This window comes from Periophthalmus magnuspinnatus, chromosome 10 (genome assembly GCF_009829125.3).
Source record: "Periophthalmus magnuspinnatus isolate fPerMag1 chromosome 10, fPerMag1.2.pri, whole genome shotgun sequence".
In the NCBI taxonomy this organism is placed as follows: domain Eukaryota; kingdom Metazoa; phylum Chordata; class Actinopteri; order Gobiiformes; family Gobiidae; genus Periophthalmus; species Periophthalmus magnuspinnatus.
Window position 1 is genome coordinate 15,850,404 of NC_047135.1, and position 27,457 is coordinate 15,877,860.

At 39.9% G+C, this 27,457-nt stretch overlaps 2 protein-coding genes across 2 annotated transcripts in view; one reads left to right on the top strand and one right to left on the bottom strand.

The window, feature by feature from the left end:
* The window catches only part of cenpp (centromere protein P), a 91,361-nt gene that overhangs the window by 2,441 nt on the left and 61,463 nt on the right, over positions 1-27,457 (top strand). Inside the window, exons 5-7 of the mRNA XM_055224673.1 lie at positions 792-883; positions 1,176-1,264; positions 6,940-7,036. Of these exons, the coding sequence (XP_055080648.1) occupies positions 792-883; positions 1,176-1,264; positions 6,940-7,036 (278 nt within the window). The remainder of the gene's footprint in view (positions 1-791; positions 884-1,175; positions 1,265-6,939; positions 7,037-27,457) is intronic.
* ogna (osteoglycin, paralog a) lies at positions 9,833-19,523 on the bottom strand. The gene is made up of 5 exons (XM_033973680.2): positions 19,244-19,523; positions 11,305-11,644; positions 10,815-11,017; positions 10,116-10,208; positions 9,833-10,036 (listed from the first exon to the last, which is right to left on the bottom strand). Exons 1-5 carry the CDS (start codon positions 19,373-19,375, stop codon positions 9,866-9,868), a joined length of 939 nt encoding a protein of 312 aa, XP_033829571.1. The 5' UTR covers positions 19,376-19,523; the 3' UTR covers positions 9,833-9,865.

Sequence of the window (27,457 nt, forward strand, 5' to 3'; positions counted from 1 at the left end):
GTCTACTGCACTGAGAGGATGGAGGTAGAGAGGAGGAGCTGTAAGAGGATGCGGAGAGACAAATCAGATGAACAGGATCAGAGGTGGTCAACTGGAGGAGAGAGGAGAAGGAGGACTTTTAGCTGAGAGAGGGTAAGTGTATAACTGAGAGAGGGGGAAAGAAGGAGAGAGAGGCTGAGGGTGAGTGTATACTGAGAAGGAGGAGAGTCAGGAGGAGTCATAGTTTGAGAGTTGATATAGTCACTATAGTGTATACTGAGAAAGGGGAGAAAGGGGGAGCAAGAAAGAACTGAAGGATGACAGACCCAGATGAATGGGATCAGAATGGTCAGCTGTAGGAGGAGAAGAGAACCAGGAGAGGAGACTATAACTGAGAGAGCTAAGTGCATACTGAGAGAGAGAGGAGGCCCAAGGAAAGTGAGTGTTATACTGAGAGAGGGAGAGGGAGAGAGAGAGAGAGAGAGAGAGGGACCGAGCCAAAGCTCAGAGGAGGTGACTGTATACTGGGAAAGGGGAAGAGAGGGGTGAGAAGAGAGAGGAGAGGGAGGTTATAGCTTAGAGAGGTGAATCTACTGCACTGAGAGAGAGGAGGGAAAGAGAGAAGAAGGAGAGGAGAGGGAGGCTGTAGCTGAGGGAGCTGAGTGTATACTGAGAGAGTGAGGGAAGGGAGAGGAAGGCTATAGCTAAGACAGGTAAAGGTTAGTAAAGGTTTTGGTTTAAATGCGTAGTCCTGGTACATTCTCTTGTTGACCTCTGCACCAGGACTGACTGTGCTTGCCCTGTCTCTCCAGCAGGGGGCAGTAGCACCTCTCAGTGGTTCTGTGTATCTGGAGTCTGCTCTGAGCTCCGCTTCCAGGTGGAGTTTAAACTGTCAGAGCTCAAGGTGAGTTAGTGATGCTGGGTTTACCTGTGTATTTACCTGGGTATATTTTTGACATTAATGGTGCTGTCTAAGCTAGGATTGCAAGATTAATTGAAATCGCAATTTGAATGGACTCAATTAACAAATTGCAAAGGCCCTAACCCTGCAGTGTCAGTTCCTCTAGACCGGTGTGAAATGTGAACATTGAACAGAATCCTACTATTAAAACATAAATCACGAATTTAATCACAATTCAGTATTTTTCCCAAATCGTTCGGCCCTAGTCTAAGCCTGCATCTGTGTTTCTTCTCAGTTTGGAGCTCAAACGAAGCGAACGCTAAGTCATCTGAACATTGTGATGGAGGACAATGTCCTGCAGAGCTTCGGTAGCTTCCTCTCCAGGTAATTGCCAAATACTCTCTATTCTAGCTCTCAAAGCTATTCTGTATCTTTTTGTATTTGTCCCAAACTGCCCTCACAAGACTACACTTGGTAGGAGTTAATGTAAGAAAAAATAACTGGAAAACAGTGTATTTATATCAAGATAGATTAAATTTGTGAATTATGAGTTTAATCTGCCTATTTACAAATAAATACCAAATCTGCAGCTAACTCATTCACTAATTTCCCCTTTCTGCTGTTATTCCATATACATACTTATAATCTAAATAAAATTATGTTGACTAGTACGCATTTAGACTCCATTGACCTACTAATTCACTAAGGATTTACAGTCCTAGTGTATTGTATGATACTTAACTGTAAAACTGTCTAATCCATCATCATATCTTAGCCTGATGTAGGTGCAGGGCTGTTGTACATGAGTCTACAGTGCATCTGCCTGAATACAGTTTTTCATGTTATTAAGTGGAGACAATATCTCTGGCATCTCTCTTCCTCAGTAGACCTCATGTGTTTCTCATTGCCACTGTCAACAGCCGCCACATTACTGCCCTTCTATCACTCCCCTCTCCCCCTCTGTTCTTTCTCTCCTTTCCTCTCTCCCTCTCTTTCCCTCTCTTTCCATCCTCTTTCCTCACTCTCCTCCAACAAATGCTCTGGTTGTTTTGGGAGCCCTTGTGTCAGTTTTTCTTTCTTCCCCCACTCTTCTCACTGTCCACCCCCCTCTCCCCTCTTTCCCTCTCTCTGCCCCTGTCTCTCTCCCTCCTTTTCTGTGACAAATGCTCTGGTTGTTTTTGGAGTACTTGTGTCAGTTTCCATTAGAGCTGTGAGAGTGCAGACAGATCCAGTGGAAAAACTCAGATTTCTCAAGGACAAAAACACATTTCAACCTTTACATTAAACTCAGACCAGATTTAGGCCCATTCTAAACCTCGACATCCAAACAAAAACACCCAGGAATATCCCTCATTCTCTGGATTATGCCCATGACAATGTAATTAATTGATTTAAAGGGCCCATACTATGCTATTTTTAATCTACGTTATAATATTTCTTCATCAAAAACATACCTGGAGTTGTGTTTTGTATGTTTAACACACAAAACCTGCAACAGAGTGTTTTCAGTTTGAGAGAAGAACTCATCTTAAATATGTAGGATTTGTGAGTTAAACACATGTGAATGGAATAAAACAACAACTCCAGGTATATTTGTGATGTGGAAACAACATTACAACATAAATCAGAAAATGGCGTAATATGGGCCCTTTAAACAAATCAATATCCAATTGTTTCTAATGGTCTAAACAGCTTGGGTCTTTTTAATGCAGAGGTCGAGAGCCAGTCCCCTGTCAGTAAAAGCATGTGGTTTAGAGCAGATGCAAGACTTTAGTGGACTATTTTTAGTTTTAAATGGCACTGTTAATTGTTCTTGAAAGAGTCAAAAGCATTACTATCTTTATTGAATTATATATATTTTTTGCAATTGATAGTTTGCAGCTGATGTTCCATGGGAGTGTGATGCTAACTGCAGGCACCGCTCTATCACAAGGTCTGTTACTGCGACTTTAATCTGAGCTTTATTTGACCATAAAGGCCTGTTTTATCTGGAACTACAACAGGTGAGCTGATTTGTGCTGCTAAAGTCTTGCTCAAATAATACTGTGGTCACAAGTGAGCTAGCATTAGCCAACATTTTTTCAGTTAGTCATGCTCACCTTTCATGTCATGCTCCAGTCACACCAGCGAAAAAATGCGTAATAATGAAGAAAAAAACATATAAGTCGCACTGGACTACAAGTCACATTTTTGGGGGAAATTTATTTTACAAAATCCTAGACCAAGAACTGACATTTTATCTTTTAAAGGCAAGTTACAATAAAATAGAGAACAACAGGCTGAATAGCAGTACAGCACGCTAATGTAACCTAGACAATGAACTGAATATGTGTCTGGTATGTTTACGCAAGATATTAACAGTTAATCAGATAACTACACAAACATAACATATGCTGGCTTGTCCACAAACACGAGAGACACAAGAGTTCTTTTCACTGATGTTTAGTGTGGTCTTACTTCTTCATCACAGTTCACACTGTAGAACTAGCTAAACACATAAAATATAACATAAGCTTCTGGCTCATATTACATATACACACAAAATTGCATATGAACGCATGAAAGATATACATATCACTTTGGCCTGCTAGTAAACTGGTGAAGAAAAAACTTTATATTTTTACTTTTCAGTTGTTTCTTAAATAGTGCTCTGTCGGGTAAGACTTCGCATTAATGTAAAAAAAAGAGGCTGAACTGGAAAACAGGAATTAGTTTTTGCGACCTTAAACTAGATTTATGATAAAACTAAAAATTTACAGTATTGTTACAAATGAAAAATTATCACCTTTATGGTCTTAGAAATGAAAGGGAAATAAATATAAGGGGAAATTAAATATGAAATGTATAAAAGATAACGAGTCAAGTAAATTTTCTTACAGGTATTACAGACTCAACAGCGCCATCTAGTGGTCAAACAAATGAACTGTAACATGTATAATCAACCTTTACCTAACACATATGTAAACACGCACATAAAGCATAGTTAACGTAAGATATTAACAGTTAATAAAATAAGTAAAGCATAAAAAAATAGCTAACAAGTTTACTCTTGGTATCACTCAAAATCACTAAATCCACTGAATTCTTCATCCTCGATGTCGCTTCTGAACAACTCCGCCTGCTCCGAAAGTAGATGAAGCACCGCTTCCACGTGGCTGCCATGCTGGTACACAAGCCTAGAGTGCCCTCGTGCAGTGTCAGCATGACAATAACGAAGATGTGAAATTCTATGTTTTAATAATTTCACATATAAGTCGCATCCTAGTATAAGTCGCAACCCCGGACAAACTATGAAAAAAGTGAAACTTACAGTCCGGAAAATACAGTAGGTTTAGCATTTTTTTAATTTACCTTTTGGATATTTCATTCCAAAGTACAATGTGATTAATAGGAAAATTTCACCCTCACCCCCATTTGACAGTATGGTATCATCACATCCTGAAAAAGTATTCAAAAGCATGGAATACACACATACTGCTGTCAAAATGCAGGATGTTATAAAACTTCAGTGATTAAAAAAGTGAGGGGAGGCGGAGCCAAGACGAGGGGAGAGGAGAGAGCAGACTAGGCTTGTCTTAGTTATTACAAATATATACATTTAATGCAAATTCTCAGCATTTAATTATCTGAAATTGTGTGCACCTCACATAAATATCCAGAAATTTGGTTGCACATGTGCAATTCCTTGAAAAAAATACTCGTACTGGCGCAAAAAATTAGGGGCAAAATATGAGCATTGGGTCACGGTCTGGAGCCCTGTATACTGATCTTAGCGTTGTTTTAGTAAAATGAGTGGTCCAACCTGTCACAGGCACTTTAAACCTTATAATGGTGCATTGACCAAACTCTATTAACAAAATGCACTAAACAGTAGAACACTGTAAACCTTTTACTGGCCAAACAGTGGAAGTCAAGTCTGAACTTTCAGTCCAGCTGAAAGTCTCAGGATGCTCTGGTCCAGAGCCAGGTTCAAACTCACAGATATTCACATCCCTGAGAAACATGCAGCACCAGATCATATACAGGGGAAAGCTCTGTAAAAGGTCCTCATAATTCATCACATCACATTCACTGTTTTGTTGAAGCAGACATATTGTGCTTGAGTGTGCTGTATAATTATAATTTATGACACATATAATTTGGACATTTTAACTATCAATATTGATCTAAAATATCTTAATAAAAGAAAAATCACTCCAAATAAAACTCGAGTGAGTAAATGGTGTGAGGGTGGTTAAAAGCTCTGAAAAGTCAATTTTGCATAATATGTCTGCTATAATATACCGTTACTGAAATGTATGTATTTATGAAGGCTACATCTGCTCATTCAAAAACAGTCAGATAGAAGAACAAAAAAAATAAAATCTTCCCTCTATGTGAGAGCCATAGACTGTATAAAGAAGTGGGACTAATTGAGGGTGATGCCACCCATAGTGTACAGCTCCAGTCAAAATGACGCTCATCGAGGCTAGCAGTTATAGGGGCCAATTTGGAGCAGAGTTCCATATTTGGAATTCACATCATATAGCAACCAAAGAGAAATTTTTTGGAGCCAAGCTGTTGAAGGTAACGCCCCCCACTGAAGTCACTTTTCTGTTCATATGCTGCACTGTACTGTAAACTCTTATTGTACATAATAGTTTTTTGTTGGTATTTTATATTTTGCTCTTAGGAGTCTATTTTTAGTTTTGTTTTTTTAAAGTCCTCCATCCATCCATTTTCTTCCGCTTATCCGGAGCCGGGTCGCGGGGGCAGCAGTCTAAGCAGGGACTCCCAGACTTCCCTCACCCGGGACACGTCCTCCAGCTCCTCCGGTGGGACCCCAAGGCATTCCCAGGCCTAGCCGAGAGACATAGTCCCCTCCAGCGTGTCCTGGGTCTTCCCCGGGGCCTCCTCCCGGTGGGGACATGCCCAGAACACCTCCTAGGGAGGCGTCCAGGAGGCATCCTGAGCAGATGCCCGAGCCACCTCAGCTGGTTCCTCTCGACGTGTAGGAGCAGCGGCCTACTCCGAGCTCCTCCCGTGTGACCGAGCTCCTCACCCTATCCCTAAGGTGCGCCCGGCCACTCTGCGGAGGAAGCCCATTTCAGCCGCTTGTATCCGCGATCTTGTACCTTTCGGTCATTACCCAGAGCTCATGACCATAGGTGAGGGTAGGAACGTAGATTGACCGGTAAATCGAGAGCTGTCGCCTTCCGGCTCAGCTCCTTCTTTACCCACAACGGACCGATACAGCGACCGCATCACTGCAGACGCTGCACCGATCCGCCTGTCAATCTCCCGCTCCATCCTTCCCTCACTCGTGAACAAGACCCCGAGATACTTGAACTCCTCACTTGGGGCAGAGACTCACCACCCACCCAGAGAGAGCAAACCACCTTTTTCCGGTCGAGACCATGGCCTCAGATTTGGAGGAGCTGATTCTCATCCCAGCCACTTCACACTCGGCTGCAACCGCCCCAGGTGCCTGCTGCAGGTCCTGGCGCGAAGAAGCCAATCAGGACAACATCCATCTTGCAAACAGCAGAGATGAAATCCTGTGGTTCCCAAACCAGGCCCCCCTCCGGCCCCTGGCTGCGCCTAGAAATTCTGTCCATAAATGTAATGAACAGACCGGTGACAAAGGGCAGCCCTGGCTAAAGTCTATTTTCAAATTATTTAAGCTATTATCTATTATCTTTGTTTTATTGCATGTTACCATTTTCCTGCTGTTCTTGAACTGTACGGTGCAAGACTGGAATTTCCCCACTGTGGGACTAATAAAAGCATATCTTATCTTCCCGCTGCCACTGCTGGGGGGCGGGCGCTTAGCAACACTGTTATTAATATTCATATCTTGAGTTATGGACACAATAACAAAATAAAAATAACAAGACTGCATTTACGGAGAGAGGGCTGACAATTTGTAGATTGAACTGGAGTCGATGGAACCGGAAGCATGCCCATGATCACTTCCTATTTGGAACACAGTGGCTAGCAGGTTTACTATGTCCATTTATGGTCAGAGTCTTGTGCAGTCTGTGTGTCAGAGCCTTATACAGTCTGATTGTGTTTCTCAGCGTGGAGGAGAACCAGGACCTACTGATGTTCTTTAGAACGTTGAGGACCTTCTCTGACCGTTGTGACGAGCGCAGCCGAACCTTCTCCCACTTCCAGGTAACACTCACCTGAGTTTCATACCTGTGGTCCACAACACTTAATGTCTTACACAACTTCAAATGTTGCTTGTATTGGAGTTTTCATGTGTTTTTATACCAATAATTGTTGGACTATCTTCATAATACCAAACTTTCTTTCTATCTGCAATACCCACCAGAATTAAATGTGTTTCCACAAATATCTTTTTGCATGTAATACCTTAAAAAATAAGCTTTCATCTATCAGCCCAAATTGACCCGAATCATTAAAATCAATGTGCATCTCCTGCACTTAAACACAAAGATGTGCCTTGAGTTTAGGACCCAAATTGTCGCTAACTTGACCTTAATGAGAATATTCTGGACTATGATGAACCTTTGTATTTGACCATAACCTGCATTTTGATGTTCAAATGTGAATCTATATATCTGTTATATAGAGGATAATAGTATTTGTGAAGATTTGCTTATATTTTTGAGAAATGCAGATGATCTTTTGAATTGAGCTTATGGATCAGGCTTTGCATGTGATGACTTGAGACGAACGGTTAATGCTATTGATAAAGATAAAGATAAATAATGTGGTATACCAAGGCTTTGATGGTTTTTGTAGATGCCCTCCCTCAGTGGGATACGCTAGACCTATGCAGAGACACGAACTACAGCGACAGCTACACAATTCACTCTCTATTCTAGAGTAGATCACACATCTGCCTGGGGAAATATGAGGAAATTATGAGGTTTTAAAAGTATTTTTTAGTATGTTAATGCATTTCAGGATTGTCTGAAATATTTCAATTCTGTTTCATGAACAAAAGCAAAAGTTGACACAGGCCTAAAAGGAAGCAGCTTTCTCAGATATATCCCAGTAGTCTTTTCTAAAAATTTTATGAAAATGTGAAATCTGACACAGTGATTGTTGATTTTGGTGTTGAACTCTGTAGTTAGGTCATTGCTTTGTCAAAGAAACTCTTTCTGATTGGTTGTAGTGTTGATGTCACAGGCCTGCATGTGCACGCCCACAAAGTTTTTCATGGGGCATTAAGTTCACTTGTTACCTTGCAGAGGGAAACTGTCGCCCATGTCCCATTGTAAATGAATGGAAAAGGAGCGACGACCCTCTCCGTGTGTTAAGCCCATGAGTCTGTATCTTTGCCCATGAATCTCATCTTTGTCTCCTGATCTGTGTGTGGTTCTGAGGGCCCATAGTTTCCACAGCTTCTGTTCAAAGTGCTGACTGGGCAGAGGTCTTTAGAGGCATCTGCTGCAGACATCAGTTCAGCATCACCATGGGACAGACTCTCTGCTCACAAATGCTCTCTCAGCCCCTCAGAAGAGTCTCTTCCTCCTCCTTAGCTATAAACCATAAATAACATATGGTTTTAAGGATATTTTATGGAAGGTTAAATATTGATAAATTACTCAATTAATTGTAGTAAATAATCGATAATTACTCCATTTCTGAAATAATCAATAGCTGCAGCCCTAATGATGTTAACTATATTTTTGGGAAATGAGTAGTCATATGCACTTAAAGTTCCTCCTCCAACCCATGACTCTGTAAAACCAGATCAAAACTTTAATTACAAAACGTTTTATTAAAATATCAACATAAAACAGTCTTCTGTACACTGGTTAATAAGAACATTCGTACAGGTCAGGTACATGGGCTCACAGTTCTCTCCATCCAGAGGAGATAAATTAAACACAATATTATGAGATTTATTTACATGATATAAACACTGCAGACATCTCTCACCTGAAACCTGTCTGTGTTTCAGAGATATTTCACTGAATACAATTATTTATATTTCATACTTTTAATGGCTGAAACCAGGACTCAACACTGGCAGTAAATAAGTCTCAGGCACAAAGGGGGAGCCAGGGTGCAAAAGAAAAAGACCAGGCGAGGACAAAACCAGGACTACTCTTATACAAATCCATAAATCCAGACAAGATTCAGACTAGGACTAAACCAGGACTAATCTTAGAAAAGTCCCTTAACCAGCCCAGGTCTACACCAGTACTAAACCAGGACCTCTCTTAGAAAGGTGCCTAAATTCAGATGAGGACTAAACTAAAACTTGTGATGTGGATGTGTGTTTTTGGTGCATACTTTTCACCTTATGGTACTTTTGTGCTAAAGCGTTAATTTGGCCTGGTCCAGAGCATGAGACTACCCCTGTTCCTCTTAAAGCTCCTTGTCCGTCTGATCTATATATATATTAATTTAACTCATAGACTGTATAAAGAAGTGAACTAAGGGAGTGTGATGCCACGCACGGTGTTCGGCTCCAGCCAATGAAGCTCATTGAGGCTAGCAGTTATAGGGGCAAATTTAGAGCAGAGTTTCATATTTGGAATTCCAACGAGGAATGTCATAACAACTAAACAGTCAATCTGGAATGAGGCTGTTATGCCTCTTCTCGCCTGCGCCGCTGATTTAGCAGGGACTGGGCACTTAGCAAAGCTGTCAATAAGACATGTTGGTAACACTAGTGGGAGTGACTCTGGGGAAAGAAGGTGCCTCATTTGTCTGTTATATTCATATTTGATTTACAGACAAAATAGCTAAATAAAGCCCCCCGAATCATGCAGAGCCAGTTCATGCGAACATTTTAAGACCAAAATGACAAGCGGGGGGCCGACGGTTTTTAAATAGAAAGTCAAATGGTGCCAGAACTGCGCCTAGTAGGTGGAAGCACACCCATGTTCACTTCATATTTGGAACACGGTGGCTAGCAGGTTAGCTATGTCCATTTATATATACAGTCCATGGTCATTGGTCTCAGCTCTGGTCTCAGCTCTGGTCTCAGCTCTGGTCTCAGCTCTGGTCTCAGCTCTAGTCTCAGCGGTACCTCCCCACTGGCAGCACATTGAGGCAGGTGAAGGTGTCTGGGTTCTTGGACAGGAGCACTGGATTTCCATCCAGTCGAATCTCAGTCAATCTTGGCCTGAGGTAATATGTGTCGTTGGAGCGACAGAACGTGTCCACACTCACCTCAGTGATGTTGTTGTTCTGTAAAAGTCACATTTAAACAGGTTATTATAATAATGCTTAACATTTAGACTGTAGCCTGTTTAGTCCCCTCTCTCACCTGCAGGTGCAGAGTCCTCACACTCTCTGGGATATGGGGAACTGCCTCCAGCTGGTTATCCGACAGGTACAGGTTGGACAGCTTTGTCAATTTCTGTTTAATTAAATCAAATTTAATAAGTTTAAAAGAAAAGGAGAGCTGAGTTTGACCATAAAACATTAAATTGTGAAAATAAAATGACTTAAACATAAGCTGCCAATGTTCATAAGTGGCCTCTCAGTTTGGCCCTCATGTTTGTCTAAATAAACATGAATAAACAAGTAAAAAAGGTGGAAAACCACAGAGGAACAGCACAGACTTCTGCAGCATCATCAAAAGCACTAAACTTGTGTATCTCAAGAAGTTATATATACTTTCAAACAGGACAGACTGGAAAGACAAGAGTGGACACAAGGACACACTGATACTGGTCAGAGCTGGGATTGAACCATCAACCTTATCTTAAGGCTAGCACTGTGCTACTGAGCTATAGCCCTGCTCAGCAGCTTAACTCTACCCTGTCAGGTCTGGGTTCAGGTGAAAAACTCCACTGATGCTAGTTGCGCTTATTGTGGGAGGTCCTGTAGGTAGGTCCCATTCTGTTTGTGGCAGTTTGCGTTAGACTGTTACCTGATGGAATAACAGTGAAGCAGCTGTTTACTGTAGTGTTCCTCTGTAGGACTGGTACAGACTGGTTTTGACCATGTCCCCGGGGTTTACCTTGAAGGCGTTGGCTTTGACTCCTTTAGTCTTAAGCATGTTGAAGTTTGCGTTGAAGGTGGTGAGTTTGGCTGGGAGCATGGGCAGTTTGACTAGTCTGTTCTCAGCCAGAGACAGTTCCTCGAGCAGAGACAGTTTAGAGAAGGCCCCGTCCTCGATCTCTGAGATCAAGTTTCCTGTGAGGTCGATCCTCTTCAACGTCACTGTGGAGATACAACAGGACTCTCATTATGCCCTCATGTATGCCTGTATGTCAGGTGCCCTTCCATCTTCCTATACGTCTGTGTGTCAGATGCCCTCCCATACTCCTGTATCCCTGTGTGTCAGATGCCCTCCCATCCTCCTATATCGCTGTGGGTCATATACTCTCCCATATATCGCTCTAGTCTAGAGACGGGAATGGGGGCAGGTCAAATGTCTAGTTAATTTGTAGCTTAACCAAGTTTGAATAAATAGTGAGATAAAGGCTCTTGACTTTATTTAGACTCACACATATCTGCAAAGTCCTTGGTGCCGATCTTCTTGATCTTGTTGAAGCGTGCATACAGATAGGCCGTTTCTCTGGGCAGTGCTGGGACAGTGGTCATGTCCGGATTCACCTCCTCACAGTAAACAGACCCAGTGAGACACACGCACAGCAGGCAGGTCGGCAGGTCCTGAGGGGGTAAGACCAGGGCTGAGACCAGACCTGAGCCAGGCCGAGCCCAGGCCTGAGCCAGGCCTGAGACCAGGCCTGAGACCAGGCCTGAGACCAGGCCTGAGACCAGGCCTGAGACCAGGCCTGAGACCAGGCCTGAGGACCAGGCCTGAGACCAGGCCTGAGACCAGGCCTGAGACCAGGTGTAAAACAGTTTTTCTTTTGACATTAATCTGTTTACACTAGGGAAATTTAGACTGATTATTGTGACCAAAATAATCGCGATTATATTATCACGATAATTATTGACCTGTTAACGTTCCGACGGCCCTACTTTACAAACTCTACAGCAATGCACATATACTTCTCCATCATCCCACACAAACAAGCTACACATCAAATGAAAACTACGGCACTCGTCTTTCCGAATATGCAAACCCTTTTCACCTGCAATCCCCACAGTGCTGACAGAAAAGACGTTTTTACAGAAAAGCCAAAAATTTGTATTCGGACTTCACTTACCTTTGAGGGCTCTGTGTTCTGTCAAATATCAACATATTCCAAGAAAGTTGGTCTCATTCGTTCCGTACAGGTCCAGAGAATATACAGTGGCTTGCAAAAGTATTCATCTCCCTGGAACTTTTTCAAATTTTGTCAAGTTGCAACCACAAATTTTAATCTTTCTTAATTTGCATTTTTATGTGAATAAGTAACAGAAAATGTTACATTAAGTGTGAAGTAGAAAGAAAATGTATACAACATTTCCAGATAAAAAAAATCCCCAAAACAAAACAAAACTGAAAAGTGCAGTGTGCAAAAGTATTCAACCCCTCTAGGTCAATACTTTGTGGAAACTGTCTTTTGCTGAAATTACAGCTGCAAGTCTTTTGGGGTATGCCTTCACCAGCTTTTGCACACCTACAGACTGAAATTTTTTGCCCATTCTTTTTGTGAACTGCAGTTTTCAGATCTTGCCACAGATTCTCAATTGGATTTAGGTCCGGACTTTGACTGGGACATTCTAACACATGAATATGTTTTGCTTTAAACGATTCCCATTGTCGCTTTGGCTTTATGTTTAGGATCATTGTCCTGCTGGAAGGTTAAACTCCTTCCCAGTCTCAGGTTTTTGCCAACAGGTTTTCTTCCAAGGTTGCCCTGTATTTAGCTTCCATCCATCTTCCCATCAACTCTGACCAGCTTCCCCCCAGCATGATGCTACCTTGATGCTGTTTGACTGTGGGGATGGTGTGTTCAGAGTGATGTTGCAGAGTTAGTTTTAGTCCACATGTAGCGTTTTGCTTTTAGGCCAAAAAGTTCGATTTTGGTCTCATCAGACCAGAGCACCAAATGACTTCTAGCAAACTGTAAACCATACTTCTTATGGATGGTTTTCAACAATGGCTTTCTTCTTGCCACTTTTCCATAAAGACCAGATATGTGTAGTACATGACTAATAGTTGTCCTGGGAACAGATTCCCCCACCAGAGCTGTGGATCTCTGCAGCTCTTCCAAAGTCACCATGGGCCTCCTGGCTGCATCTCTGATAAGTGCTCTTCTGGTTTGTTCTGTAAGTTTTGGTGGACGGCTATGTCTGAGAAGGTTTGCAGTTTTGCCATACTTTCCATTTCTGGATGATGGATTGAACAGTGCTCCTTGAGATGTTCCAACACTTGGGAAATCTTTTTAGATCCAAGCCCCGCTTTAAACTTCACCACAACTTTTTCTCTGACCTGTTTGGTGTCCTCCTTTAACTTTACTTTGTGGTTTACTCTCCAACACTCTCTTAACAAACTTCTGTGGCCTTCACAGCACAGCTGCATTTATACTGAGACAAGATTACATATAGGTGGACTCTTTTTAGTCATTAGGTCAACATTCAGTCTTTCCAAAATCATCAGGCAACTTCTAAAAGAAATTGGTTGCATTCAACAAAAGGGGGCTGAATACTTTTGCATGCTGCACTTTTAAGTTTTTTTTATTTTTAAAACATTTGTAAATCTTGTAAAATGTTTCCTTCCACTCCACACTTGTGTGCCATTTTGTGTTGCTCATTCACATAAAATGCAAAGAAAATGTTTTTAAATTTGTGGTTGTGACGTGACAATATGTGCAAAAGTTCCAGGGGGATGAATACTTTGCAAGCCACTGTAATCCAGTGAAGAAATTATGGTCCACAACATAAATTAGATCCTCCATGTCCAATCTGCTGCAGGAAAAGTATTCCAATCGTGAAATCTGCTCCGTCACTTTTTTGCATTTCTTTTCTCGATTTTCAGGCATAATAAACACACGTGTTAGCTTCTGATTGACACCACTGTTGGCCAATAAGGTTGGGGGTTACTGGAGTCCCAGACAGCGAATCAGTCCTACAGATGACTGAAAGTTTAAGCCCACTTCCCCCTTGGAGAATCAATTACATTGACGTACATTTAGTGACGTATTCCCCTTATAGCCAATGATCAGTGGAACACGACGATGTATGGCATGCAATGCTTTTCCGTTAACAGACGGAGCCTTTACAGGTGCATAAACAGAGCTGAGTGGATCCAGAAATCCGTGTGTAATGCGCACACATTTTACGCACCGTTGTTTTGCGTTCTAAACATGACGAAACGGACAAAACAAAGGAAGCACGCGATTTAGGACACTGTGGATGTTTGTACAAGTTATACTAGAGGCGTCTCTGACCCGGAGCGGTCCATGCCAAAGAGTGAAAATGGCTGTGGACTCAGGAGTAGAGGACCTTATTTTTTGATGGATTGGATGCTGTTCTCGATCAGTAAGTGTGGTTTATTCTGCTATTGACATAATTGCAGGTAAAATATATCATGTGTAATCGTTAGCCTTGCTTCTGTGCACATAGTTCACATTCGAACCATGCGCTCTGGCACATTTGTGTTTAGCTGTATGAATTAGACTTAATTTGTCAATTGTTTGAAAGGTGTTCTTTTATTCTGCAGTTTGCCTTATTGTAGGTAAAAATATAAGATGTGCACACATTAGCATCTCATCTGTGCGCATGGGTAAGGTTATAGGTGTTCAGATTAATTCGTGGTTGTTGTAAAACCAGGCGCCACTGCAAGCTGTGCAATCACCTGTGCAAAATGCTGTTTAGCTAGCGCTAACCTAGAGATAGCAAAGTTGACACAAACACGTACCATTATTCATACAAATCCAAAATAACACAAACTACATTTCAATAATTTATTTCACATGGTATGCTACTTAAGACGGATATTTTCAGCTCAAGTTTGGCAAACAATGCAGGATGGTTGTCTCGTAAGTGCATGTGTAAGTTTGCTGGTATTTGCCCTCGGAGCCACAACTTTTTTTCGGCAGGCTCTGCAGATTGGTGGCTCATCTTGTTGGTCTTGTTTTTCAAATCCATAATAATTCCACACATCGGACTTCACCTTCTTGAGTGGAGGGTATAGATGTGCGATGTCACTGGGCTCCAGATCCACTGCCTGCCCCCTACTAACCATGACATGACTGATGGTGATGCAGAACCATCCACAAATCAGAATAGGTACAGAAGCTAACAAGTATCATTGCTATGACAGATGGCCCCCTTGTGGGCAAACACCAGAAGTACAATCTAAACATTGTATTGAAACTGCAAACATGAGGCAGTATGGTGCCGTAAAGGCGATTATAATCGTGTGTGATGATCACGATTATTAAAAAAAATGCCACAAAAGATTACTTGCGGACCTTATTTTTGCGATTAGCGATATTATTGTATATTGTCCCATCCCTAGTTTACACTAGTCCTGTAGTAGTTTAGTCCGTTAATTGGTTGATGGAGTATTTACTCAACCAAGATTTCTATTAGTCAACAAATTATTCTGTTTAGATTTATACAGGACAAGCAGAAAGGGAAAAGCTTGAAGTGACTTAGCTGAAAATTTGGGAGTGAAGTGTAATCTAGCTTTTATGTATTTTTTTTCCCCAAATACTTTTCTGTCCTGCACTCCTGTGCAGGTATAATGTAGAGAGCTTTTGCCACACCCCCTTTTTAGTCGACTAATTGATTTGAAGGACATGTCTTTAGTCCATCAAGAGTTTCTTTAGTTGACTACAGCACTAGTTTACACATGGTCCCTGATAAATAAACTAATAAAGTAAACTAAACCAGATCTAAACCAAATAATAGAAATAATCTAGGACAACCCTTGTCCAAACTGGGCCAGAACTCAGACTTGGGATGCAGGCGTAAACTTTTTGCAAACTTTTTGACACATGGGCTACAATGGGTTCTAAAATTTAACAGAGGGGCTGAGCCAGGATATATATGTATATGTTAGAGAGTTGTAACATGTAGCAAAGCATGAATATGCAAGGTCATTGTACAAATTGTTTTTCCAAATGCATCAAATAAATTAATAATTCATTTATTAAATTTCAGTTAAATAAACGCAGCAGAAAAACTTTGAATAAGGTTTTCCCTTACCTATTTAATATAATTTGGTCACATTCGGCGGGCTGGATTAATAAATCCAAAGGGCCATGTGTCTGCCCCTGGGCAGTAGGTTCACCCAGGTCTGCCCTTGAGCTTAGCTAGAGAAGACATAGGGTGTAGCCGAAGGTAATGATTAAAAGCATTTTTTTTAGACAACAGATGGATTTTGAGCTGAGAAAGATTATCTAAATATAGGTAAAATTGACATGAAATTAAATCTTTGTGAAAGCTGTAGGTCCCCTGTCGTCTAAAAATTAGCAGTTTGTGATTATATTGTGCTCAATGGAGAAAAATCTTTTCTGGACAGGAGGGAGTTTTTTGGTGTAGTACCAATGAGTAGCCACTAATGCAACTCCAGATAGCTCTAAGCCTGCAATATCCTTTCCAATTGTTTTAATACATCCATGGGCGTTACTCACCAGAGGCCTCTGCAGTCAGTGGAGGTTATCTGGTCTCATCAGCTGCAGGTAGCCCCCCTCTATAGGAGATACAAATAGATTATTAAAATGTGAAATAAGAAGTAGGCAAGTGTTGACAGAAAACTAGGCTCTGTAATATTCACCACCGTTGGCAGCAACATGGATTAAAGAAGATGTATTATGCTTGTGTCTGCTATATACCGGTAGTTATTATCTATTGACACCCGTGCAACCTGTATCACATATTAATAAAACTGGGAGAACTAAGAAAGTACAGAGAAGTGGACATATTCCAGAGATGGTGAAAAATAGGGCTGGTTGGCAAATTGTCATCTTGAAAATAAAGACTGCTCAAACATGCATGAATCACTTCAAATGAGTAAATGGTGAGGGGGAAACAACCAACATCATTCTAAACGGCTGAAAAGTCAATTCTGCATAATATGTCTTTTTCAAAGGATAATTAGGATTTAAATGTGAACTTGAGCACTTGGTTCATTTTGCAATGAACAATCAAACCACACAACTGCAGGTTCTGTTCACGAGAGCAGGCCTACTGAGGAAACATTCATCGCTGTGGCTCAAGTAAATACCACAAACCAGAGTGAAATAACTAACACTTGAAGAACATGTGAAGGCTTTATAAAACAAACTCAGGGTTTCCTCTGTGGTTCACCTGTTGAACACTTTCCAGTCCCACAGTCTGATAAAATGCCCCAAAGTGATAAAAATAAGCACAAAGTCTGTGAACTGAACTGAAACTGCATAGTCTAGACTAAAATATCTTATCTTGGCAATATAAAGATATGTCTGGACTATGCAGTTTCAGTTTCTCTGGCTATGGAGCCCTAAACACAAAACTCTACAGTTTTGATAAGAGCAAATAACTCCACATTACTAAAAATACAACGTATCTGCATCTAAAGTTACTGTTTCATTGTTATTTTTTTATTGTTTGTTATTTTTACTGGTCCTCAGCCTGCTAGAGCTAACTCTAGTAAGTGTCTGATATACGTTTTTATCACTATAATAATTACAACATTATTACAACTTTATTACACTATTATTACATTTATTTATCTTTTACAGTCTAAGTAGCATATTGCAGCTAAATATTACAATCACATGTATATCTTTTTTAAATGATTTTATCTATAAAACGACAACAAAAAATGAAAGAAATGGAAAAAACCCAACAGATTTCAAAGTAAATATCACAAAATCATTACTGGACACATGGGTTTGACGCAAAGATTTGTTTGTTTGCTCATTTAACCGTCTGTTTCTGTGTGTATGTGTATATATATATAATATATATATATATATATATATATATATATATATATATATATATATATATATATATATATATATATATATATATATATATATATATATATATATATATTATTATTTTTTTTTTTTTTTTAATTTTTTTTTTTTATGAAACATGAGTTCAGCTTTCTTCTTTTATGGGTTCCCTCCTGTGCTTCAGCAGCTGTTTTGAGTTCTGGTGAAGTTAGTTTTCAGGCAGATTTTAATAAGTCAAGATTGTAGCTCAGTTTTAACATAGTCTTAGAACTGTGCCATTTGTGGATGGGCCAAGCATTGTAACCTGTTAGAGTCTTCATTACAGAAACCCACCTGAAGGGGCATTGGGTAATGCACAAGTTCAGCTGAAACACTGCAAATCGACTGTTCAGATCAAACTCAAGTCAGAGTGTGTCAACCAGTGACCAGCAGAAGAATAAACTTATTAAAAATAAAGTTAAGAAAATAACTTTAGCCTTTATCCACTAAACTCACAGTGAAAATAAAACAAACATACTTTTTAAACCCTGTGCTTTTATACAGCTTCACATTTATATATACATTTACATTAATGTTGTCTTTGGGATTCCATCATGAAAGCAAAAGAAACAGTAAGGAGAATGTTGTAAATCCAGAGAAAAAAAAGACAATTGCTGAAGCCCAAAGGTTCCAGGTTCAACAGTGTGGAGTTTCTTCCTGTGTCTCCCAAAACATGCACAATAGCCAAGATCCTCCAACTATGGTAGTCATGACTGAGATTAGCTCAAGATGTGGAGATAGGTCCCACTGCTCATCACAGGTTAGCCCAGTAGAACCGAAGAATGGGTCAAATACAGAGGACAAATTTCCCTACAGAGACAATATAGTGTATAAAGTGTACCTTAAGCTCTGATTAAATGAACCTAACCCCTGAATCCCTCAGCATGGCTCAGAGTGTTTTGGCCCACCCCCAGCCCAGACTCACGGGTCTCTTTACACAAACTGTCAGACTCTGAGTGTTCAGACTGTAGCCAGGCGCTCATTATCAGTGAAGCAGAATGTTCCACAGAGCAGACAGTTTAAATTTGACTTCATGAAATACATGTGAATCTGAGGTCTATTAAAACCAGGTGCTCACAGCCATGTCTTTGTCAGACCTCTGCTTTATTTACAACTACAACTCAACCTCACATCCATGAGAAACATGTGGTAGAGCAAAACATATAAGGAAATATAACATGTGGAACATCCACAGCTGTGGACCCAGTGGGGCAGGAGGGAGGGCAGAAAAGAGCAAAGTGCTAGTCATGTCAGTTAAATCTGATTACTATTATACTATGATACTACCCCATTGTAAATGAGTTATGCCAATAAAAAGCATGGTTTTACATAGGCTTTTCACATAAAGCAACTGGATATTTATTCCATATCAAAAGCACAGGAGTATAGTTAAATGAGGTGGGTTTGCATGGTCTCCCTGTGTGTCTGGGTGGATAATGCAAAATATTTCTCCATTTTCTGACCAGGATCTTGGATCTGGAGAAGGGTCTGTTTTTTGTTATTTGCATTTAATTTGGTGCATATTATTACATTAAATAATGAATGCTCAGTGTCTCACCACTGCTCGGCTGTGGGTCCTCCTCAGACTCAGTCCAGTCTCGTGGGAAAGTCGTGGTCCAGACCTCGTCCTGGCTGAACTCAGGCCTAACCACAGCAGCAGAGCCACGCAGGGTAATACCAGAGGCTTCATGTCTCTGAGGGCAGTGATTTCACCACACTGTCAGCACTGCTCTTCACCTGTGGCTCTCCTCTGGTCCCTGAACACACCACTTTTCACCTGTGGCTCTCCTCTGATCCCTGATCGCACCACTCCTCTGTCTGACTGAGACTGCTCCACGCTCTAGTCTCTCTCACTGAGAGCTGAGTCTGTGGTTTTAAGGGCAGCGCTGTGAACACTTAACCCTTCGGTGTCTGCACTGACGGGAAGCCAAGGGAAGAAATGTGCTTAAATGTAAACACTAGTCTGAAAAGTTTGCCCAGGGACACAAAAATATCACCTCACTCCTCTGATGCATACTGATTTGAATGGTACATCAGCAGCCCATCTGTTAAGAGATGAACCACTCACACTACCCTCAGAGCTGCTGCATCCATACTTCTATATTTACACTGTATTACATCATAATATTTGTATGACCAGTGTGTGTGGTCATGAAGCTTAAGAATCCTTTATTGTCTCCCGTTGGGATCACATGCTTTAATACAGAGAAAAGACATCACAACATAAGTCTATAGAATCAACATCCACCATTGAATACACATAAATAAGAGACCAAGAATAACTATGAGCAATGCACCATCAGGGGACGTTTATGCCACTCTTTGCGCTTCACAGTCTTAAAGAGGGTGCATTATGCCAATCGACTTTTGGAATGTTTTACCATGCTATAACATTCCCTCATCAAAAAACATGCCTGAAGAGGTTTTAGATGTGATCCATGCATGTTTGAGTAATCTAATGATCTCTCTTCTGGGCTCTATTAAAACGATCCTTATGGTTCGATGTAAGATCCTGTCCAAGACTCAAAAGCCTATGTATCCCATGCTTGCTCCTGCATGGTCATTTTCCATGAATATACAAAAGCAGGATACAGCACAATACACTAAAAACCTGATGAAATGTGCAGTATTTTCTTTAGCAGGAAGCACGCTGATTATGTTGTGTTGTCACTCTGAAACAGGGAGGGACTTGGCGCAGAGAGCCATAATAGGGGGGAGTCAGAGTGCCAAAAATGAAATTGAAGCTTATTAAACATGTTAATACGTTGTTTTTCGATAAATATAACATTTTCAAAAAAATTAAAGGTAATATGGTGATCAAGTTTGTTATGTGTTAACAGTTAATATAATACCCCATAGAAGTGTAATACCCCCTCTTTAAGAAAAAGCCAGGAGCAGGCATCTTCTGATCAGGGAAATTTAAATATATAGATTAGATTCAGTGAGAGGATTTGGCCAATCCACTGAAGAGCATCAACTCTGCACTGATAACCATGTTATGTGTAATGGTATGCTAATACTGTCAGTGATGCTCTGCAGGTCCTAAAGCACAAGTTGTCCCTAACAACAACAACATTTGAAGAGTCCTTTTGCCACATTCACTTTCTCTGGTCCATTTTAAAAGCATGGACTTCAGAGCACCCTCTTTGACTGTTCTCTGGCAGGGGTCTTGTGTTGCATCATGTCCTCGTCTACAGAGAATTGACTGGAAAATCGCTGTGTTTGAGGGAATAAAGTGTCCATTTTTCTGGTAAATGTCAGGACTGTGTGCTGACAGCAGGTCTATGATGCTGTGTGTTTGGTCTGACTGCTCTAATGAACTGCAATGGATGTATTGGTCCAAAGCTGTGGTGCAAATAATTACAGGTGGAAGGAAAAATGATGAATGATGATGAAATGTTGTTTTGGAGTTGTGCAAAACTAAAATGTCACATATATAGTCTGTAATAAAAACAATTTAAAAAGAAGTCAGGTAGAGAGCATTTAAAGGAGTGTGTTGTCATAGTTTAAGCAGCAGAACTGTAGAAACCACATGTTGGCTAAGACACAGTGAATGCATCCAAAACCACCAGGATTAATGTGGAAATATCTGTGAGTACAGGCATAGATGCAGGGAGGGCGTATTCAAAACTACAGGGTCTGCTCTAACCAACCTGATGACTAGCAGCTATTGTTTTAGTCTGATTCAAACTACCCTCCGTCCCCTAGTTTTTGAATAGAAAAGCTATAAGCCATTTAATATTGGTTTGCTATAGCTTTACCTATATATATATTATATACAGTGTTCCCTCATTTATCACGGGGTTACGTTCCAAAAATAACCTGCGATAAACGAAATCCCTGAAGTAGAAAACTTAATTTTTTACAATTATTATATATATTTTAAGGCTGTAAAACCCTTCACCACACACTTCATACATTCTTACATTTCTCTCTTGTTTAAACATTCTCAAAGTTCAAACCTTCATAGATTCAATTCAATTCAATTCATTTATTTTTGTAACGCCCAAAATCACAACAACAGTTGTCTCGAAGGGCGTGATTAAAAAAAATAAGCACAGTATTATAGAACGAAACCAAATACTATACTGTACTGTAAATAAAAAGCTTTTAGAAAAAAAGTAACACATTTTATTTTAATGATCAACGTACGAAGTTGGACACATAAGAAATTATTAATAGTGACTTGTATTTCACAGTTCCTCTGACTGTGACTTTTCGTTCTGGTGCTCCTGAGCTGTAATTTCTCATAATGTTTTTTTTTTCCTGCAGTCACTGATCTACAAAGCTAAAGCAGACTCCATCCGCACAATGGTTATAACCCTTTTTGCGTCCTTGTTAAAACTTATTGCTGTCATCCTTAGTTATTTTCCTCCTTCTTTATGTCGAATTCACATGTAAAGTCTCTTGTGGAGGCACGTCTTGGCTGTGCAGCGTTCCTGCGGCGCATTTCCAAGCATCAGAGTGGCGTGAAACTGGTGTTGACACAGCACGTCTTGAGTTTTCAGGCATCACACTCGTGTCCAAAAGATGAAAAAGCTGAACTTTTTGGTGTTTGACGCGCAGCGTCAGCCAATCAGAGAGTACGCTGATTATCCAGAACAAGTAGAAAGACATCAGCCATAAACTAGCGGCAATTTAATTATGCTAGGTGCACCGGGTAGTTTAAAGGCCAGTCACGGACTCAGACAAGTCACTCTCTCAACCTGGTCTGCAGCCTTCACAAAGACACAGGGAAAACAAAACATCCAAAACACTTGCAGAGACTGCGTCAAACATTCATGTAAATTTGGCTGAACGCATTCTGCACTGTCCAGGAGACACGGCACATCCATTAGCCAATCAAGACACAGAACACAATGCATGTTTATACACTGTAAAAAAAAAAAAAAAAAGCATGCAAAACTGCACAAAAAAAAATCCATGAGACTGTGAAAAGTGAACCGCGTTATAGCGAGGGAACACTGTATACATATATATCTTTTTTTGGTAATGTCGCTCACTTCTACATCTAATGCTATTTGAAGGACATATGATTGAAAATTGTATTTGGGAATTTTCTAAGAACCGCTGATTGGAGTTTTGCTTACAGTTATCATCTTTTATAAATCATCCTTAAATCTTTTTAAAGAAATGTTGTAACATAGAATAGTCCATAGAGAGTCAATAGAATAGAATATAAGTGAAAAGGCAGGAGACAGTCTGGATGTCTTGTGCAGAAGAAATGTATTACAAATTACAATGGTCAGGGGGACTTAATGTTCAACACTTAGCATTGTCACACATTTTATTACCTATCCAAACCCTGGTGATGCATTCACATAAAGAGTGAAAATAACCTAGTGCGTCATATCAAAGGATATATAGTATATTGGCAGACTGTGTGGATATCAAAAAACGATATGACATATACACGCTATATTGATATGGTGTTCTAGCTTGACCGTACATTATGACCAGCGTACAGTTTGACCTGATAACATTAGTGATTATTTTGTTATTTTCTCCTTAGTTATTCTGTTATTCCTCAACAAGAAAGACTAATCAATACAATTTTTAATAGTTTATTCTCGGTAGGTCCTGGCTGCTCTTATGTAACAGTAATACTAATAGTTGTGGAATAATGTTTGTTTATAGACTCGTCAGAGCAGACACTGTCCTCAGGCTCCCAGTCTTTTCCATTACACATTAATTCACTGACTTCAGCTCTTTTCACCAAACACCAACCACAGAGCCATTAGTTTGAGACCATCACACCTGTGTCTGCTACAATAGTGTAAGATGGGCTTACACTGTGCAATTTTGTACCATTTTAAGATGTTCCAAATTATTCCCAAACTCACACTATGCCACTGAATCACGTACAAAGCTCACAACAGTGTGCTCGCGGTCGTATATGCTGACCTGGTCACACTGTACAAGGGTCATGAGTCAGAGGGGCGTATGCTGTGACATTTGTGACTTGATCTGAGTGTTTAAACTCCCAAAACATCATAGAAATATTTTAGCAAACCTTTGGCACTGTTAACTTTATCTTTGCTTTGTTCAAACTCCAAGGCTTTTGTCACCAAACTTTTCTTTCTTGTCTGCGATGATGTGTTAATCTGAAACCAGGGACCATATTTGGAAATCCAAGCTCAAAATCAAAGAGCCAATCAGGAGTGAGGTTATTGAAGGTAACGCCCCTTCCCGCCCATACCCCTGGTTTGGCAGAGGGTGGGTGCTTAGCAACATGGCTGTTAATCAACCTGTTGTTAACACTAAGGGAAAACAGACACCAGATAGGTCTATTAACAATGTTAAAATCTTAATTTAGGGATAAAATAGTGAATTAAAACCCCAAGAACATGTAGAGCGGGTTAACACAAACATTTTAAGACCAAAGTGATGAGCCTAACAGCAGCAGTTACAGAGAGGAGTGATGGCTTTTCAATAGAAGTCAACGGGAACCAGAGCTTGAAGGAACCACATCACGCCAAGCTAGCACGTTAGCTATGTCCATCTATACATACAGTGTATGGGCCCAGCTCACCTTTTCAATCCAGCCCACCGGAGCTGTGTTTACGTTCGCCTGTAGATGTATTTTACCTGCACAAACTGCGTTCTATTGGCTTCAGCAACGCTTGGGCCCTGCGACTCAGCACAAATATCGTGTCTGATATCCGTACATACTCATAATCAGCTGTCGTGGTGTGTCATCGTGAGCAGTTGATCGCAGCTGGTTGCAGCTGGTAAGTCCCTGTACACTGTACAAGTCAGATGCATGGAGGAGCCAAAATTTGACCCGATTTTAAATTGTAGTGCGACTAAAATTTGTGTCAAAGTCGGCCCGAAAATTACAGTATACGCTCAGTTTTAGCTGTCAATTGCCTCACTTATTAGGGCAATGCTTCCATAAGCATTCTATTGACCACGTTATAGATGGATTACAACATGCTGCTGTAATACAGTGGATAAATATAACGTCATAATGGGCCTTTTCACTAATATAAAGGACACATTTGTGGATTGTTCTTTTGGAGGTGTGTTATGAAAATACCAGAGGATGGTTAGAGAGTACTGGCACCTGCAGTTCAACATTCCACTGTCTGAAATCAAACTCTGTTTAACAGTGCTTTATTCCAGTGTTAGGCTGTGGTTGTTTTGCCTGTAATAACTCCCTCCTAATACGATTGTAGTGACAAAGGGAGCGGTTCTTTTGCCTATGATAATTCCTGTCTTATACGTTTGTGACAGAGCGAGGTATTTCTCATGATGCTTTTGAACTGAACAGATTTGGCATGAAGTCTATGAAACCAAAGAGAGAGCTGTGGTTTAACTCCCCCCACGCTTAGCTGTTTATCCCACAGAACTAGCGTTTTCACAGTAAGCACTACAAGATTAATCACAATCAAATCAAAATCACAATTTGAATAAACACAATTAACAAATTGCAAATGCTGCCATTTTTAACTACCAAATACCAAATCCTTCTGTTTTATTTTGCATAAAAACAGCTAAATCTGTTATTTAGATCTGTTCAAACATGTTCTGAAATGTGATTGTTGTACTAGTTTGTCAGTTCATAATTCAGTATTTTGGTCAGTTCTTGGATGTGTTTAAAATGTGAACTTTGAGCAGAATCCTATTGCTAACATAAATCGCGAATCTACTAAAAAGTCACAATTTGCTACAAAAGTCACAAAAGTCACAATTTGCTATTTTTCCCAAATCTTTCAACCCTAATTACAGTAGTCATATTTTAAACTTGATTTCAGTACTTTTCATTTTTTAGACATAAAGATGAGCATAAATATTTAAAGAGGGGGTATTTTATTTCTGTAGGTTATTAATTACTATCACATAATATATTTATATCACCGTGTTTTATTGTTTTGAAAATGCTAAATTCGCTATAATCACACATGTTATAAATGTTATAATTTTCACTGTTTTATAAGTTTCACTTTCATTTTTGACGCTCTGAGCCAAAAGTAATTCCCTTTTCACAGCACTGTCACTTTACAATCGGCTTGCGTTTCGTCAATGAAACACTGCTCATCACATCAGGTTTGTAAAGTTGCAAGTTGCATTATTTTCATGCTTTTGTATATTTATGGAGAATTGTCATGTAGGAGCATGGATGATGTAGGTTTGAACAAATCCTACAGTTAACCTTAAGGAGGGTTCAAAAAGAGCCCAGGAGAGATCGCCAAGTTACTTAAACATACATGGATGACATCTAAAACCACTTCAGGCATGTTACAACATGGTAGAAAGTGCCAAATAGTTGATTTAGCTTTAACTGTTTCTTTAATATTATACCATTCAAAAGGTTATCAGGAAAGATCCAACTTTCTAATATTTATGTAATTTTTCAGTATTGAAACATGCCCAAACCTGTTTTGATATTAATTTTAGTATTGATTATCTTGGTAGATAATACATTACATTACATACAGTTTCACACATCAAGACAGTAGGGCTGCAAGATTCATCACAATTGAAACGAAAGCAAACTACAAACCCTGTAGTTTAGATCTGTACACACAATAATGTATCAGTGTGTTATCCAGTTCTTTTACCCCTTTAAAATGTGAAATTTGAACAGAATCCTATTAAAACATAAATAGCAATTGCTATGCTTGGCAGAAAAATCACAATTAGATATTTTTTTCCTAAATCACACAACTCTGCAAGACAGACTTTTTTTTTTTTGGAAAAGTTATAAATAAGAGGTCCAGTGGTTTTCCGCAGATTCTGCTGATGTTTGCACAGTGGAAAGTACATAAAAACTTGGTAGCTTAAGTAAATGCATTTATTACATTTTAAAGTTTCAGATAAATAAAAAAATGTGTTACTTTGGGGTTCCATCAAGTTTTTAACTTTTTTCTGAAGTCAAATGGAAATATATTTTTTGTTTGTACACAGTAAATAAAAATAAGGTTGGTAGTAAAACTATATTTTTGCTCTCAGGGACCTTATTCAGTAAATAACCCTTCACATTTTAACTGTATGTTGTATTCATTTTGCGTCCCTACCATCCTGTGACTAGGAAAAGGTGGAAGTGTCCACCTCCATGTGGGCAACACAAATGTATTTAATATTGTTTTAAGTGAAATTTGTTCCATATTTGTCAGGTGAGCTTTTGTCTCCTTATGCCAGCTCGACTTCAGCCTGTCAGCAGCGTGTATGATGACTGTGTAACATTTGCATAGATAAAATACAGGAATATTTCCCATAAATTTATCTTAAACTGAACCACGTGAAGAGGCCCAGTCCTTCTGAGTGGAACCTGAGCCCAAACTCTACAGGTGTGTTAGCAATTATCAACTGCTTTCAACTTTTACAGCTCTGGGAAAAAGGCCAGAAACCTGAGAATGTTTTTACGCACACTCATTTTCTGTAGCAGCGTTTTAGTGTAGAAGTTTTCCACTAAAAATGAGAGCAGCCACCCACAACATGCCACACAGAGACCCCTTTAGTGCTGACACAGTGACAGACTTCAGCACTGGGGGTTTCTATTGGCCACAGACAGACAGAAGCTTAGACCTACTAAAACATTTAAACATATGCATCAGATGCCCTTTTGTATGTGCAGACTTTGACCAGATCAAATCCAGCTTTAACTTAACTTTTGCTTAAAAAGGGATGCCCCCTTTTTGCTTCATGGGGTATTTATTGCATAACATATTTAGATCATCGTATTACCTTATATTGTTTTGAAAATGCTGCACTTGCCGAAAACAATGTATTAACATGTTTTATTCTTCGTTTTTTTACTCTCCCCTCC

Coding starts and splice junctions, on each gene's coding strand:
- ogna (XM_033973680.2), bottom strand. CDS start 19,375: ATGAAGCCTCTGGTATTACCCTGCGTGGCTCTGCTGCTGTGGTTAGGC. Junction 11,645..19,243: donor GGACCCACAGCCGAGCAGTG/GTGAGACACTGA, acceptor ACCTGGTCTCAG/GCCTGGTCTCAGGCCTGGTC. Junction 10,037..10,115: donor TGAGGACTCTGCACCTGCAG/GTGAGAGAGGGG, acceptor TGACTTTTACAG/AACAACAACATCACTGAGGT.